General features: G+C 44.1%; 2 protein-coding genes across 3 annotated transcripts in view; one reads left to right on the top strand and one right to left on the bottom strand.

The window, feature by feature from the left end:
* LOC121513160 (sodium bicarbonate cotransporter 3-like) overlaps nucleotides 1–5,044 on the top strand; it is a 79,596-nt gene extending 74,552 nt beyond the window's left edge. Inside the window, exons 21-25 of one of the 2 annotated variants that reach the window (XM_041792718.1) lie at nucleotides 25–198; nucleotides 271–402; nucleotides 511–602; nucleotides 686–793; nucleotides 3,930–5,044. In XM_041792718.1, the coding sequence (XP_041648652.1) occupies nucleotides 25–198; nucleotides 271–402; nucleotides 511–602; nucleotides 686–793; nucleotides 3,930–4,011 (588 nt within the window). In that variant the 3' untranslated portion in view covers nucleotides 4,012–5,044. The remainder of the gene's footprint in view (nucleotides 1–24; nucleotides 199–270; nucleotides 403–510; nucleotides 603–685; nucleotides 794–3,929) is intronic. The other variant, XM_041792717.1, reaches the window with a different exon arrangement.
* A 3,028-nt stretch (nucleotides 5,045–8,072) lies between these two features.
* Nucleotides 8,073–14,908, bottom strand: zgc:153896 (uncharacterized protein LOC569930 homolog). The gene is made up of 5 exons (XM_041794303.1): nucleotides 14,662–14,908; nucleotides 12,760–12,905; nucleotides 12,036–12,659; nucleotides 11,641–11,875; nucleotides 8,073–8,131 (listed from the first exon to the last, which is right to left on the bottom strand). The coding sequence occupies exons 1-5, from the start codon at nucleotides 14,906–14,908 to the stop codon at nucleotides 8,073–8,075; spliced, it is 1,311 nt and encodes a 436-aa protein (XP_041650237.1).
* Between the last annotated feature and the right edge of the window lie 564 nt (nucleotides 14,909–15,472).

Here is a 15,472-nt window from a genome sequence, read left to right as displayed (position 1 = left end):
CGTGTCCTTCTGTCCGTCCTGCAGCTCTTCGACCGGATCAAACTGTTCGGTATGCCAGCCAAACACCAGCCCGACCTGATCTACCTGCGCTACGTCCCTCTGTGGAAGGTCCACATCTTCACCGTGGTCCAGCTGAGCTGTCTCATCATCCTCTGGGCCATCAAGACCTCAGCCGCTGCCGTCATCTTCCCCATGATGGTTAGAGAGACAGCCAATGGACACAGCAGATTTTAGAAGATGTCAGCCCTCTTACACTGATGTTTTCCGCAGGTTCTTGCTCTGGTGTTCATCCGGAAGCTTCTGGATTTCTGCTTCACGAAGAGAGAGCTGAGCTGGCTGGACGACCTGATACCAGAGAGCAAGAAGAAGAAAGAAGATGACAAGAAGAAGAAAGAGAAGGAGGTCAGCTGTTAAAGATTGGCTCACCCCCCTAAGTTTTTATGATCCCCATCCTTAAATGTTCCTGCTGACCTCCCTGTCCTGTTTGTTTAAATCTTTGTGTTTTTGCAGGACGCTGAGAGGATGCTGGAGGAGGCGGAGGATGACCAGCCGTACCACGGAGGAAACCTCATGAACTACCCGATCAAAAGCATGAAGGGCCGGTGAGTGTGAGACATTAACCCTCTCTCATCCTTGTAAAGACCCTGCAGTGAGCATTGATCTGACTGTGGGTGTGTTTCTGCAGAGTGGACCCCTCAGAGGTGAACATCTCTGATGAAATGGCCAAAAGCGGCATTTGGAAGTCGGTGGCGATGAACTCAGACAGCAGCAAAGCTCTGAAACGCAGCCACAGGTAAACCTACCTCCTACATCATCTGCCGAGGCTCTTTGTGATTGGCTCACTCACTTTTAGATTAAGAGGATGGAGCAAGAATGGTTATTGTCACTACGGAGTCATTATTGTCGCAAAACTCAAGAGCTCACCTAAAGTTTTGATCTTGGGCTCTGATTTTTCTAGTATGAATTCCTGTAGAAGATGGAAGTTTTTTAAGGAAAATGGTTTAATCACAAACTCTGCCAGAAATACTACATTACCCACAGTCCTAGAGTGCTACAGCACTCTCTTAGCAGTAACCATGGGATTGTCCGCTGTGCTGGCAACAAATGACTGCCGGCTCTTTACATACAAACATCAGAATATAGATTTTTTTGTAGATGATGTCACCCAGCAGCAGAGAACTCTCCCTGGGGGGCAGGAAGTGATTTCTGCACAGAGAAACTCAACCAAAGGGCATGTTTAGAGCCGTTTGTGACCATATCAGGCATTCAAAGTGCAAAAAATAAAAAACATCCTTAATTCTAAAAAACATTTGTGTCCTGAAAGTAGTGAAATATTCAGGCTAAAAAATATTTTTTTTAGGGAAACAGCAGCAGGCAGGAATTAAACTGCTCTCTTTCTAAAGCCACAAATCTGTCCAGTTTGGTTCAGTCCAGTTCTGTCATGGTTAGGCTCAACAGTTTCCAAAGTGTGAGGATGGCCTCCCCAAGGGGACGCTGCAGGACTTCAGGAGAGGCGCAGAACCATTAGCCAGAAAAAATGTTTAGCTTTGCTAACTTCTGCTGTGCCCGGAGCAAAATGGGTAAATTTATCGTTACTATAGAGTCAACTCTCATTGTTGTAACCTGGCACACCAGATGGATTTGTTTCACACAACCATCTCAAAAACCTGTTGTATACAGTGTTGGGAAAGGGCAGAGCCTTTGAAAAAATCCTCGGAGTGTGATTGGATGAACGTCCTGTCTGCCACATCTTTACGGGCCAATCAGAGCAACAAAACAGCCACTACCGAGGAGTAAACTCCATAGAGAACTGCATAACACGAACCATGGCGACTGTAGACATGTCAGTACACGTTTTTGAAAAGAAAAGAAAACAACTCACTGCTGTTCTTTGTTCTTCTTTTAAAGAAGAAATGTCATCATGTTCTGATAAAACTGGCGCTTTAGCAGCATCCACGCTACTGTCTTTCTCCATAACTGCACCGGCCTCTTGTTGCTGCTTGTTTACGTTACTACTCTGCTGCGCCCGAAAGTACTGCCCCTCGTCGCTGATTGGTCCTGTCACTTTCTAACCGGGCCCGAACGGTTCAGACAGGAGCTTTGCATGCAAACTCATAGTCCCACTAAATTAGAGCAGAATGATGAGGTAGTACCGGCGATAAGTTCATTCATGTAACCAAAAACTGACGGCCTCAGAAAGATGGATGTAGACGGATGAAGACAAATGCAGCCGAAATTATTACCTCCACCAAGGAGGTTATGTGATTGGATGGGTTTCTTCGTTTGTTAGCAACATAACTCAAAAAGTTGTGTACAGATTTTGAGGATATTTTCAGGAAATGGCTAAAGGAAGAACTGATTAGATTTTGGGACTGATTCGGATCACTGTCTGGATTCAGGAATTTTTTTAAGGATTCTGTCATATTGGGAGATAGGGCTAATGACAAAGGTCTGCGCTGTTACCACTTTACACCAGGAGATGGCGGACATGAGTAACTTCAATCCCAGCAGCATTTTTGGGTGTGTTTCTATTCAAAGTTTTGGAGTTTATAGAGTTTGAAAGACGCACGCCCGGTGGAAGAGATGAGTCAGAGCGTAACAGAGAGAAAAACAGCGAATTGTAGCAAGAATACTCACAATGCTGGGAGGGATAGAAGAATATTCACCCTCTGACACGACTTGCAGTCGTCCGGTGAGACCATGGGTGAGACTGTCAGTGCATCTGTTGGCACCGGCAGGCAATGCTTCCACTATGACAGTCCACACGTAGCAAAGCCAAAGCTTTGCCTCACCATGTTTCCACCCCACCGGGGAGGGAGTAATCGCCGAGTTAGGTTTTGGGAGTAATCTGGATCACAGTCTGGATCCAGGAATGTTTTTAAAGGATTCTTCACTATTGGGAGATAGGGCTAATGGCGGAGGTCTGCGCTCTCTGAGTGCTTTTCTAGTTAACAATATAAACATGTTGACATGAGAATGTTTAGAAATGAGACAAATTTTTGAAAATATTAGCTGTTCTCATTTATTCCTAATGGCTGTCCTCCACTTTCTGACCCCCAACGCACGTTCTGGATCACATGATTGCAAACCTCCTATTGCAGCATTATCATTAAAAATGTAAGCAGGATAAGAGATTAGTGTAGAAGAAAGGTACATACAAATGGTTTAAAAGCTTGAAAAGCTCTTATAAACAACAAATAAACAATCACAATGGATTGTGGGATATGTAGTACCTTCATCTTCATTAAAAAAAATATATACAGTCTTGTACCATTGTCTGTTTCTCTGTTTTCAAATGACTTTTTTTGTGCCAAATGAAATGATTAATAGTCACGTGTTCTCTGCTAGCTTGGTTCATGCTTCAGACGTGCCAATTTAAGAATTTTAAGAATTGTCTGTGGGGGATTTGATTGAAGAATTTTACTTCAGGAACCAGAGATGCTAAAAAAAGTGGCCGGGCACTGTTGAGCCTGTAAGGAGACAGGTAGAGGATGGACCAATCACGTTAGCTCTGCCCGTTGTTGCTATGCTGTTCTCCAGGCTTTGATCTCCCAATATTCTATCACACACACACACACACACACACACACACACACACAGTAAAAGTCTGAGAGTCAGAAATCATCATCAGACTTTAACAGTAATTATTAAAAATCAGTCAAAGATAGTAAAAGAGTGAATCCAGCATAAACCGCTGAATAATTATTCTACTTTTAAAGCCAACATGACCCCTGTAGGGGGAGCTGGGGTGGAGTTATAGAGCTGAGATGATGATGTGTGTGTGTGATAGAATGTTGGGACTCTCTCAGTGAGATCACAGGAGAACATTATAGCAACAACAGGCAGAACTGACGTGATTGGTCCATCCTCAGGCTCTGTAAATCCACACGTCGACGTATCAACATCTGATCTTTGTTTTTATCCTCCAGCTCTCAGAAACTGCAGAGTATCGAGATAAACGTGGAGAACGAGGACGGCCAGAAAGTCGTGGATGCTGAGACGTCGTTATGATGCACCACTGCCCTTCACCACAAGGTGGCGCCATTTGAAGAAGAAGAGGGTGACGCTGCTGAGATTCTCTCATCCTTCATCTTCTCTGCACGGAGGTGAACGCTCACAGGAGGACAAATCAGGCTTCACCTCGCCGTGTCGTTTCCTCAGGCGGAGGTGAACATTTTATTTCCTCATCGTTTTATGATGAAACACGGAAACTCAGCCACTCAGAGCCAAAATGGCCGCCACTGTTGGAAACAACTTCCTCAGGTCTCTTTGATTACTTTATAATCAGGTGGTCTGCTGCTGCGCTGTGATTGGCTGCCGGAAAATTAAACTAAAGCACAGACTTGATGGATTTTTCAAAACAACACAAGAAGTTAAAATTTTATGTTTTAAATGTTTCTGCTTTCATGAAGCACAGAGTTTTTATTTAATCTGTCATGCTGATTTAATTTTATATGTATCTGTAGATTCGTCTTGATGGATGTCTGTGGATTTGTCTGGATGGATGTCTGTGAATTTGTCTGGATGGATGTCTGTGGCTTTATCTGGATGGATGTCTGTGGATTCGTCTGGATGGATGTCTGTGGATTTGTCTGAATGGATATCTGTGGATTTGTCTGGATGTCTGTGGATTTATGTGGATGGATGTCTGTGGATCTGTCTGGATGTCTGTGAATTTGTCACGATGTCTTTGGATTTCTCTGGATGTCTGTGGATTCGTCTGGATTGTTGTCTGTGGATTTGTCTGGATGGATGTCTGTGGATTTATCTGGATGTCTGTGGATTTATCTGGATGTCTGTGGATTTGTCTGGATGTCCGTCTGGATATCTGTGGATCTGCCTGGATGTCTGTGGATTTGTCTGGATGTCTGTGGATTTGTCTGGATTTCTGTCTGGATATCTGTGGATCTGCCTGGATGTCTGTGGATTTGTCTGGATGTCTGTGGATCTGCCTGGATGTCTGTGGATTTGTCTGGATGTCTGTGGATTTGTCTGGATGGATGTCTGTGGATTTGTCTGGATATCTGTGGATCTGTCTGGATGTCTGTGGATTCGTCTGGATGTCTGTGGATTCGTCTGGATGGATGTCTGTGGATTTGTCTGGATGTCTGTGGATTTGTCTGGATGTCCGTCTGGATATCTGTGGATCTGCCTGGATGTCTGTGGATTTGTCTGGATGTCTGTGGATTTGTCTGGATTTCTGTCTGGATATCTGTGGATCTGCCTGGATGTCTGTGGATTTGTCTGGATGTCTGTGGATCTGCCTGGATGTCTGTGGATTTGTCTGGATGTCTGTGGATTTGTCTGGATGGATGTCTGTGGATTTGTCTGGATGGATGTCTGTGGATTTGTCTGGATATCTGTGGATCTGTCTGGATGTCTGTGGATTCGTCTGGATGTCTGTGGATTCGTCTGGATGGATGTCTGTGAATTTGTCTGGATGCCTGTGGATTTGTCTGGATGGATGTCTGTGGATTTGTCTGGCTATCTGTGGATCTGCCTGGATGTCTGTGGATTTGTCTGGATATCTGTGGATCTGCCTGGATGTCTGTGGATTTGTCTGGATGTCTGTGGATTTGTCTGGATGTCTGTAGATTTCTCTGGATGTCTTCAGATCCGTCTGGATGTCTGTGGATTTGTCTGGATGTCTGTGGATCTGTCTGGATGTCTGTGAATTTGTCTGGATGTCTGTGGATTTGTCTGGAAGTCTGTGGATTTCTCTGGATGTCTGTGGATTCGTCTCGATGGATGTCTGTGGATTTGTCAGGATGGCTGTCTGTGGATTTGTCTTGATCTCTGAATGTCTGTAGATTTGTCTGGATGTCTGTGGATTTGTCTGGATGTCTGTGGATCTGTCTGGATGTCTTTGGATTTCTCTGGATGTCTGTGGATTCATCTGGATTGTTGTCTGTGGATTTGTCTGGATGTCTTTGGATTTCTCTGGATGTCTGTGGATTCGTCTGGATTGTTGTCTGTGGATTCGTCTGGATGGATGTCTGTGGATTTGTCTGGATGTCTGTGGATCTGTCTGGATGTCTGTGGATCTGTCTGGATGTCTGTGGATTTGTCTCGATGGCTGTCTGTGGATTTGTCTTGATCTCTGAATATCGTTGGATCTGTCTGGATGGATGTCTGTGGATTTGTCTGGATCTTTGAATGTCTGCGGATTTGTCTGGATGTCTGTGGATCTGTCTGGATGTCTGGGGATTTTTCTGGATGTCTGTGGATTCTTCTGGATGTCAGTGGATTTTTCTGGATGTCTGTGGATTTTTCTGGATGTCTGTGGATTTGTCTGGATGGATGTCAGTGGATCTGTCTGGATGTCTGTGGATTTGTCTGGATGTCTGTGAATTTGTCTGGATATCTGTGGATTTGTCTGGATGTCTGTAGTTTTCTCTGGATGTCTTTGGATCCTTCTGGATGTCTGTGGATTTCTCTGGATGTCTGAATTTCTCTGGATGTCTGTGGATTTGTCTGGATGTCTTTGGATCTGTCTGGATATCTGTGGATCTGTCTGGATGTCTGTGGATTTGTCTGGATGTCTGTGGATCTGTCTGGATGTCTGTGGATACGTCTGGATGTCTGTGGATTTGTCTGGATGTCTGTGTTTTTTTCTGAATGGATGTCTGTGGATTTGTCTGGATGTCTGTGGATTTGTCTGGATGTCTGTGGTTTTGTCTGTCTGGATGTCTGTGGATTTGTCAGGATGTCTGTGGATTCGTCTGGATGTCTGTGAATTTGTTTGTATGGATGTCTTGATGGATTTGTTTGTATGGATGTCTGTAGATTTGTCTGGATGTCTGTGGATTTGTCTGGATGTCTGTGGATTTGTCTGTCTGGATGTCTGTGGATTTGTCTGGATGTCTGTGGATCTGTCTGGATGTCTGTGGTTTTGTCTGGATGTCTGTGGATTTGTCTGAATGGATATCTGTGGATTTGTTTGTATGGATGTCTGTGGATTTGTTTGTATGGATGTCTGTGGATTTGTTTGTATGGATGTCTGTGGATTTGTTTGTATGGATGTCTGTGGATTTGTCTGGATGTCTGTGGATCTGTCTGGATGTCTGTGGTTTTGTCTGGATGTCTGTGGATTTGTCTGAATGGATATCTGTGGATTTGTTTGTATGGATGTCTGTGGATTTGTCTGGATGTCTGTGGATTTGTCTGAATGGATATCTGTGGATTTGTCAGGATGTCTGTGGATTTGTTTGTATGGATGTCTGTGGATTTGTCTGGATGTCTGTTGATCTGTCTGGATGTCTGTGGATCTTTCTGGATGTCTGTGGATTTGTCTGGATGTCTGTGGATCTGTCTGGATGTCTGTGGATCTTTCTGGATGTCTGTGGATCTGTCTGGATGTCTGTGGATTTGTCTGGATGTCTGTGGATCTTTCTGGATGTCTGTGGATCTGTCTGGATGTCTGTGGATTTGTCTGGATGTCTGTGGATCTGTCTGGATGTCTGTGGATCTTTCTGGATGTCTGTGGATCTGTCTGGATGTCTGTGGATTTGTCTGGATGTCTGTGGATCTTTCTGGATGTCTGTGGATCTGTCTGGATGTCTGTGGATCTGTCTGGATGTCTGTGGATTTGTCTGCATGTCTGTGATCACATGTTGTGCCTCACCTGGTTGCCTGTAGCGGTCGATTGAAAGGTGTCATGGCCGCCGTCTTCTTAGTTTCTTCACAGAGTTTGAATAAAATCAGTTTGATGACAATGAAAGAATCTGTCAGACGTTTTAATGCCTCCATTTTTAACTGGTGGGTCATGAAGTCGTTTTCAAATGTTTGCCTGGAAAAACCTTTCTATAGTTTTCTGGTGTGATTCAGGATAAAAACACTGAATATGCAAGACAACATGGTAATAAGATTTATTTAAAAATCTACAAACATTTCACACTAAAAACAGATGCCTGCATCAGAGGAAACCAGTGAATTACCCTTTCAAAACAAAATCTACACGTTTAATGGTACAGTAGCTCTGTGTTTACTCAGTAGTTCATGAAGCTAAAATAAGTCAGAAGTATCAGCGATAACAGATAAAATTTTCAGTCCAGAGAAGGATCTGTGATCTGTTAGAGCGTACTGAAGACGGCGAGCAGCGTGGACAGCAGCAGAGCCACGGACAGACGAGCTCTCTGAGATCCTCCTGGAACGACAGCAAACACTTCATTACTCAGAGAAAGAGCTCACAACATCAGCAACACCAACAGGACGTCTTTGAAGAGAAATATACAACACAAAGGCAAAATACAAGAATGTAAGCCTCTACAACAGCGCTACTCAACCAGAGAGACAAATAGCTGAAAAATACTTTGACAAGAGCCACAATCTATGTGGCAAAAAAAGGTTAAAGTGGCATTCAGAAAAAGTTAAAGGTGGCAAAAAAGGGGAGAAAAAGTAAAAAAATTTAAAAAAGAGGCAAAAATGCATGAGAAGTGGAAAAAAAAGAGTTACAGGTGGCAAAAATTGGGAAAAAATGGCATTTAATGGCAAAATGCAGCTTATATGGGCAAAAAGGGGGAAAACAACAGAAAGCAGGATAGAAGTGGTAAAAATAGGCTAGAAGCAGCATATGTGGATTAAAAGTAACAATAAAAAGGGGCAAAAAATTGTAAATGAGGGCAATGGAAATATGCAGACCAAAAATAAAGGCTGACAGTTAAGCCTACTGGATAAACGGTGAAACTGATTAATGAGGCTTTCAGTGGATCATTTCTGAGGTCAGAGTTTCATTCTCTCAGGTTTTCTGTGGGAATAATATTTCAGATTAAGACGTAAAAGAGCGACACGTCCACTATCACTGCTCTGCAACTTTAATAAAGTCTAACAGGATCCAAACAAAAACCCTGGGGTTCTTCTAAACCTTCTCTGAGGTCTTTTTGAAGATGTTAATGTAATTTCTGCATTTTAAAATCCTGAACACTCTCTACATCTGTTCTTTATTTTAGATTCAGGGTTTTTCGCTTGTAGATGACAAAGTTTATTTTTTCTGATTTTAAAGGTTTTTGAAGGTCTGAATAAAGACCGGGGGTCTGGCACTGACGTGTTCAGGAGAGGGAAGGGTCATCTAAGGGCATCTGGTGCATTTTCCAAGACCTGGTCCAGCTCATCGCATTCTGGGTGGGCTGGACCAGACCTCTGGGGCACCCTGGTGCATCATGGGAGGATGCTTGGAGAGATGGGGCAGGCCAGAACATTTTAGAACCAGTAAACTCCAGCCATCCATTTTCTATACTGCCTGTCCCGTTGGGGGTCGTGGGGGGCTGGAGCCTATCCCAGCTGTCAGAGGCGGGGTACACCCTAAACTGGTCACAGGTTAATAGCAGGGCTGACTTATAGAGACAGATAACCAAGTACTCTCACACCTACGGGCATTTTAGAGTCACCAACCAACCTAACAAGCATGTTTTTGATAGGAGGAAGCCAGAGTACCCGGAGAGAACCCACACATGCACAGGGAGAACATGCAAACTCTGCACAGAAAGGCCCTGACCAGGAACTGAACCAGGAACCTTCTTGCTGTGCAGTTTTGGGGGAGTTATTATACTGAGTTACATTTTTAAAAGCATCAACTACCGGGTAGAAAAACGGGTCAAAACGAGGAGGTTCTAGCTTAAAACTGGCCGGTAGATTAGCTTTACATGCTGGAACAAGTCCACATCACGTCCCAAACCAGCTCTTCGATTTAATTTTAATTTTAATTTTTTACCTGAACGACCCGGTCAGAGAAATATTTGTAGTTCTCACCAGGAAGGGAAGATCAGATTTTACTCCTTAGAAGCTTCTGTTTTTCAACTTTAAATGAAAAACTTTGAACTTTGAGATTTACAGACGAGAACTTTAACGTCTACTGAAGTTTCACTCAGAGTAACTAAACTTTTACCTGAGTACAATCACCGCAGACTTTACTTCCTCTGGCTGGATCTTTACAGGACCAGGGTCCCTGACCTGACTCTCAGCCTGAGACTGGACTGACATGGTCCATGGTCTGGAACCAGGTTAGGCCAGGATCCCTGCTCCTCCTTATTACAAAACCAGAAATTTAGACTTTTTATTTCCACTGGTAGAAACCTGTTTGATACTTCTACAGACCCCAGGTTGATCCTGGACTTTCCTGGATATTGTTGTGAAAAGATCCTGTCCAGAACGTTTAGAGCAGGGGTGTCAGACTCAGTCCCAGCAGGGGCCGGATTCTGAACTAAAGTCTAACCTGAGGGTCTAACAGGGTCAAGATTAAACCATAAAAGGTCAACCTCATTTTCACCAGAAATGAATCATGGGGGTTAAAAACCTGGTACTGATGATAAATAATTTTGAGATTAAAAGGTGAACATAAGTTAAAACTCAAAATCTGAAATAAAAAGTCAAAAGTTTAAAAGGTGAAAACATGACATTTAAAGTCAAAACAATATTTTTCAAAGGTCAAAAACTGAGATAAATTCTAAAATCCTGAATTTTCAAGGTAAAAAAATGAGATAAAAGTTAAAGGTAAGAGTTGAGAAAGGTAAAAAAACTGAGATAAAATTCAAAATCATAATTTTTAACATTTCAAATATAGATATAAAGTTTAAATAGGTGAACATCGAAATCATGAGTTTCAAATGTCAACATATGAAATAAAATTACAAATCCTGCGTTTTTAAGGTTAAAAAATGAGCTAAAAGTTAAATTTATGAGTTGAAAAAGGTCAATATGTGAAATAGAAGTCAAAATCATGACTTTAAAAGGTCTAAATAGGATCTAAAATTCAGAATGATTCATCTAAAAGGTAAAAATCTGAGATAAAAAGTCAAACTTATAAGTTTAAAAGGTAAAAACATGACATTGAAAGTCAAAATAATGTTTTTAAAAGGCAAAATATGAGATAGAACACTGAAACCATGAATTTTAAAAGTCAAAAATGGAGATAAAATTCAAAGGTCAAAAAACTGATATTAAATAAAAATCAAGAGTTTTTAAGGTTAAAAAAAGAGAGAAAAAGTCAAAATCATGACTTTAAAAGATCTGAGATTTAAAGTTTTTAATGATTAATCTAAAAGGTAAACATATGAGATAAAAAGTCAACATTATGAGATGTAAAGGTTAAAATATGAAATAAAAAGTTAAAACCATAACTTTTAGTCATAACAGTGAGATGCAAAATACAGAGAAAACACTAATTTCTTCCCCACGTTCCTGACTTTCTATCAAATTATTTTTACTGTTTACTTTTTCTAATTTTTTTGACTCAACAAGGATGTGATAAATCATCAAGGTTAAGTTTACATTTTTATACTGGAGGAAATCTGCAGACCTCAGACTGGTGGACCAGTTAGAATAAAGATATGATCTGGTGGGCCAGGTTTAACTGCACCATGGGCTGGATTTGGGCCCCGGGCCTTGAGTTTGACACCCGTGGTTTAGAGGAATTTTCTTCAAACTTTGCACTAATGTCTGCTCTGACTCAGGGAGAACTGATCAGATTTTGGAGGTCAAAGGTCAGAGGCCTAGAGGCTAGCCTTTGCCTATCACTTCATTTCACTGGATCCCTCTTAGAGGTGTATAACCGCCATGTTTACGGGACTCAACCAGCCTATAAAAACGTGTCGTTGGTTGATGATGCTTGCTTAAATATTCAGAGTAATGCTAAAAAGTGATGGCGTGTGTTTCTGGTCGTACCGCTGAGCAGGTTCTCTGTGACGCTCAGAGACCCGTTGTGAGGCTCCGGCTGGATCTGCAGCAGTTTACACATCAGAGGGTAAACGTGGATACTGTCGAACGGTTCTGACACAAAGTTCTTCTTAAAGTCCGGACCGAAGGCCCTGAAGATGGTCTTCATGTCCATCTCTCCGTTATGGTAGCCGTGGTCGCCTTTGTTAACGTAGACGATGAATCTCTGGAGAGGAAACACAGAGGGTCATAGTTCATCAGATAATCGGGGTCCTGCAGCCTGATGCAGCAGCCGTTCTTAGTTCTACCTTAGGACCTTTGTTGGCCGTCGTGTCTCAGTCATAGAAATACCGAAAACACCGGGACATTCTGTCAGAGAAACTCACCGAGTTCAGGTTGAATCCAAGATCTGCGACGACCACGATGGGAGGCAGGCGTTTACTTTTGGCGAGATGGAAGCTCTCAGGAAACTCCTCCTTCTTCCAAACGGTCAGATTTGGCGCTTTGGATAGGGCGTCGAACACTTCCTGCTCCCTGCCTGGGCGTGGTGTCAGGATACCGAACCCGCCGTAGTCGAGGATCTCGAAGCTGTTGAGTGCAATCAGATTCAGGTACTTGTTGAGGATGATCTCGTCCACCTGTGGCCGCTTCTTGACGGTGGTCATGCCGTGATCGGAGGTGATGATGACGTTCAGGCTGTCCTGCAGTTTATGGCGAACGATTGCCTCCCTCAGGTATCCGATGGTACGGTCAATCTGCATGATGATCTTCTTCCTGTCTGGGTGGTCCGGACCCTTGGCGTGGCCCACGTTGTCTGGCTCACCGTAGTACAGCGTCACCAAGTGGAAGTCTTCCTCCGTGAACCAGCTCATCACCTTGTCGATGTTCTCACGCCACTCGGTCTCGTTGTCGTCTGGGTGGCCGTTCTCCTCCACCAGCGCCCTGTTCACCACCTGGCCGCTGTAGTTGGCTCCGCCTCCAGGGTAGTAGAAGGAGGCGGTTTTCAGACCCTGAAGCAGTAAGGGGCAGAGACCACTGATAGTTCAAGTTCCTTCAGCTGGAGTTAAAGTCTGATTCTTCCCTGATAACTGTTATGTGCGGCAGTCTTACCTGGTTCTGAGCCGTGATCCACAACGGTAGAACGCCGTTGTCCCACCACGCTGAACGCCTCATCGTCTCTTTGTGAGGGACTTTCAGATTGGTCTTTGGGTCAAACATCATGTTGTGGACTACTTCATGGTCCTCCACCCATCTGCCTGAGGAACACGAAACAGGAAGAGGTGAAGCTTTAGTCTATAAAAGAGGAGGCTGGGGTGGAGGAGGTGGAGCTTTAGTCTATAAAAGAGGAAGCTGGGGTGGAGGAGGTGGAGCTTTAGTCTATAAAAGAGGAGGCTGGGGTGGAGGAGGTGGAGCTTTAGTCTATAAAAGAGGAGGCTGGGGTGGAGGAGGTGGAGCTTTAGTCTATAAAAGAGGAGGCTGGGGTGGAGGAGGTGGAGCTTTAGTCTATAAAAGAGGAGGCTGGGGTGGAGGAGGTGAAGCTTTAGTCTATAAAAGAGGAGGCTGGGGTGGAGGAGGTGCAGCTTTAGTCTATAAAAGAGGAGGCTGGGGTGGAGGAGGTGGAGCTTTAGTCGATAAAAGAGGAGGCTGGGGTGGAGGAGGTGAAGCTGTAGTCGATAAAAGAGGAGGCTGGGGTGGAGGAGGTGGAGCTTTAGTCTATAAAGGAGGAGGCTGGGGTGGAGGAGGTGAAGCTTTAGTCTATAAAAGAGGAGGCTGGGGTGGAGGAGGTGAAGCTTTAGTCTATAAAAGAGGAGGCTGGGGTGGAGGAGGTGAAGCTTTAGTCTATAAAAGAGGAGGCTGGGGTGGAGGAGGTGGAGCTTTAGTCTATGAAAGAGGAGGCTGGGGTGGAGGAGGTGGAGCTTTAGTGTATAAAGGAGGAGGCTGGGGTGGAGGAGGTGGAGCTTTAGTCTATAAAAGAGGAGGCTGGGGTGGAGGAGGTGGAGCTTTAGTCTATAAAAGAGGAGGCTGGGGTGGAGGAGGTGGAGCTTTAGTCGATAAAAGAGGAGGCTGGGGTGGAGGAGGTGAAGCTTTAGTCTATAAAAGAGGAGGCTGGGGTGGAGGAGGTGGAGCTTTAGTCTATAAAAGAGGAGGCTGGGGTGGAGGAGGTGGAGCTTTAGTCTATAAAGGAGGAGGCTGGGGTGGAGGAGGTGGAGCTTTAGTCGATAAAAGAGGAGGCTGGGGTGGAGGAGGTGAAGCTTTAGTCTATAAAAGAGGAGGCTGGGGTGGAGGAGGTGAAGCTTTAGTCTATAAAAGAGGAGGCTGGGGTGGAGGAGGAGAAGCTTTAGTCTATAAAAGAGGAGGCTGGGGTGGAGGAGGTGAAGCTTTAGTCTATAAAAGAGGAGGCTGGGGTGGAGGAGGTGGAGCTTTAGTCTATAAAAGAGGAAGCTGGGGTGGAGGAGGTGGAGCTTTAGTCTATAAAAGAGGAGGCTGGGGTGGAGGAGGAGAAGCTTTAGTCTATAAAAGAGGAGGCTGGGGTGGAGGAGGAGAAGCTTTAGTCTATAAAAGAGGAGGCTGGGGTGGAGGAGGAGAAGCTTTAGTCTATAAAAGAGGAGGCTGGGGTGGAGGAGGTGAAGCTTTAGTCTATAAAAGAGGAGGCTGGGGTGGAGGAGGTTGCGCTTACTGCTGCAGTAGAGACAATGAAGCTGTCTTTATTAAAACAAGGAATCAGGATGTTCAAACAAACCTTTAACTGGTGTTATATAATAATACACAGCATCTCTTCTTTGTTATTATTATATAACACCAGTTAATGGTTTGTTTGAACATCCTGATTCCTTGTTTTAATAAAGACAGCTTTATTGTCCGTCTCTGCTGCAGCAGTGCTCGCCATGAAACATTACCCCTGTTTACCTGAAATAATCTTCTGGAGACTTCCAGGAAGATGTGTCCCTGTTTAGTCAAAGTCCTAATACTGCTTGTGTTAGAAGATAAAAATATAAATAGATCCTGGATTACCTGTGATGGTGGTGAAATGGGACGGCGAGGTCATGGTCAGCATCGGCGGGGTCATATATTTGGCCTTGACTCCATCCAGAACCATCTGGTCCAGGTTTGGCGTGTCCACATCCTGGTCGTAATTCCACCTGAACCCATCGAAGGACACCAGCAGCAGCTTGTTCCTCGGCGCCGTCTCGCTCAGAGGTTTGGCAGCGGCGTACGCCACCGCCGCGATGACCACGACCAGCTCCAACCTCGTCTTCATCTTCACCTGGACTGGAAGCCTTAGCGAGTGCACACCTGTAGCTGCTGCTGGGTTTAATGAGTAACTCTGCTTCTCTGATTGAGATCAGCTGACGGCAGGTGAAGGACGAAAGCTTCAGCTCTGACGGATTCTTATCAGAGGAGATTTCATCGATCAGCATCAGAATATGAGTGGAGCGGCTGATAGCAGCTCGATAATCTCAGACAGCAATAAAACAGCTGATAGACTCAATAGAGACCAGCTGAGCGTCAGGGTTTGGTCTGGTGTTCCTCACAGTTCTCAAAAGAACATTTTAAACCAAGCTGTGGCTCTGTTATGTCTTCATTTTAAACATTATTCCCCCAGAAAGCCTTAAAGGGAAACTTTTTTGCCCTTTTTCACCATTTTCTGCCTTTTACCATTAAACACCACTCTCTCCCCGTACTTTTGGCCATTTTGCAGCTTCTTTTTGCCACTTTTTTCCATTTTTATCCCATTTTTGCCCCTTTTCTCAATTTTTTGTGACTTTTTGCCCATTTAAGCTACCTTTGGCCATTTTCCTGATTTTGTGCCCATTTTTGCAAC

This window comes from Cheilinus undulatus, linkage group 8 (assembly GCF_018320785.1).
Source record: "Cheilinus undulatus linkage group 8, ASM1832078v1, whole genome shotgun sequence".
NCBI lineage: Eukaryota > Metazoa > Chordata > Actinopteri > Labriformes > Labridae > Cheilinus > Cheilinus undulatus.
The sequence above is the reverse complement of the archived record's forward strand: the minus strand, read 5'-3'. Positions and strand labels throughout refer to the sequence as shown.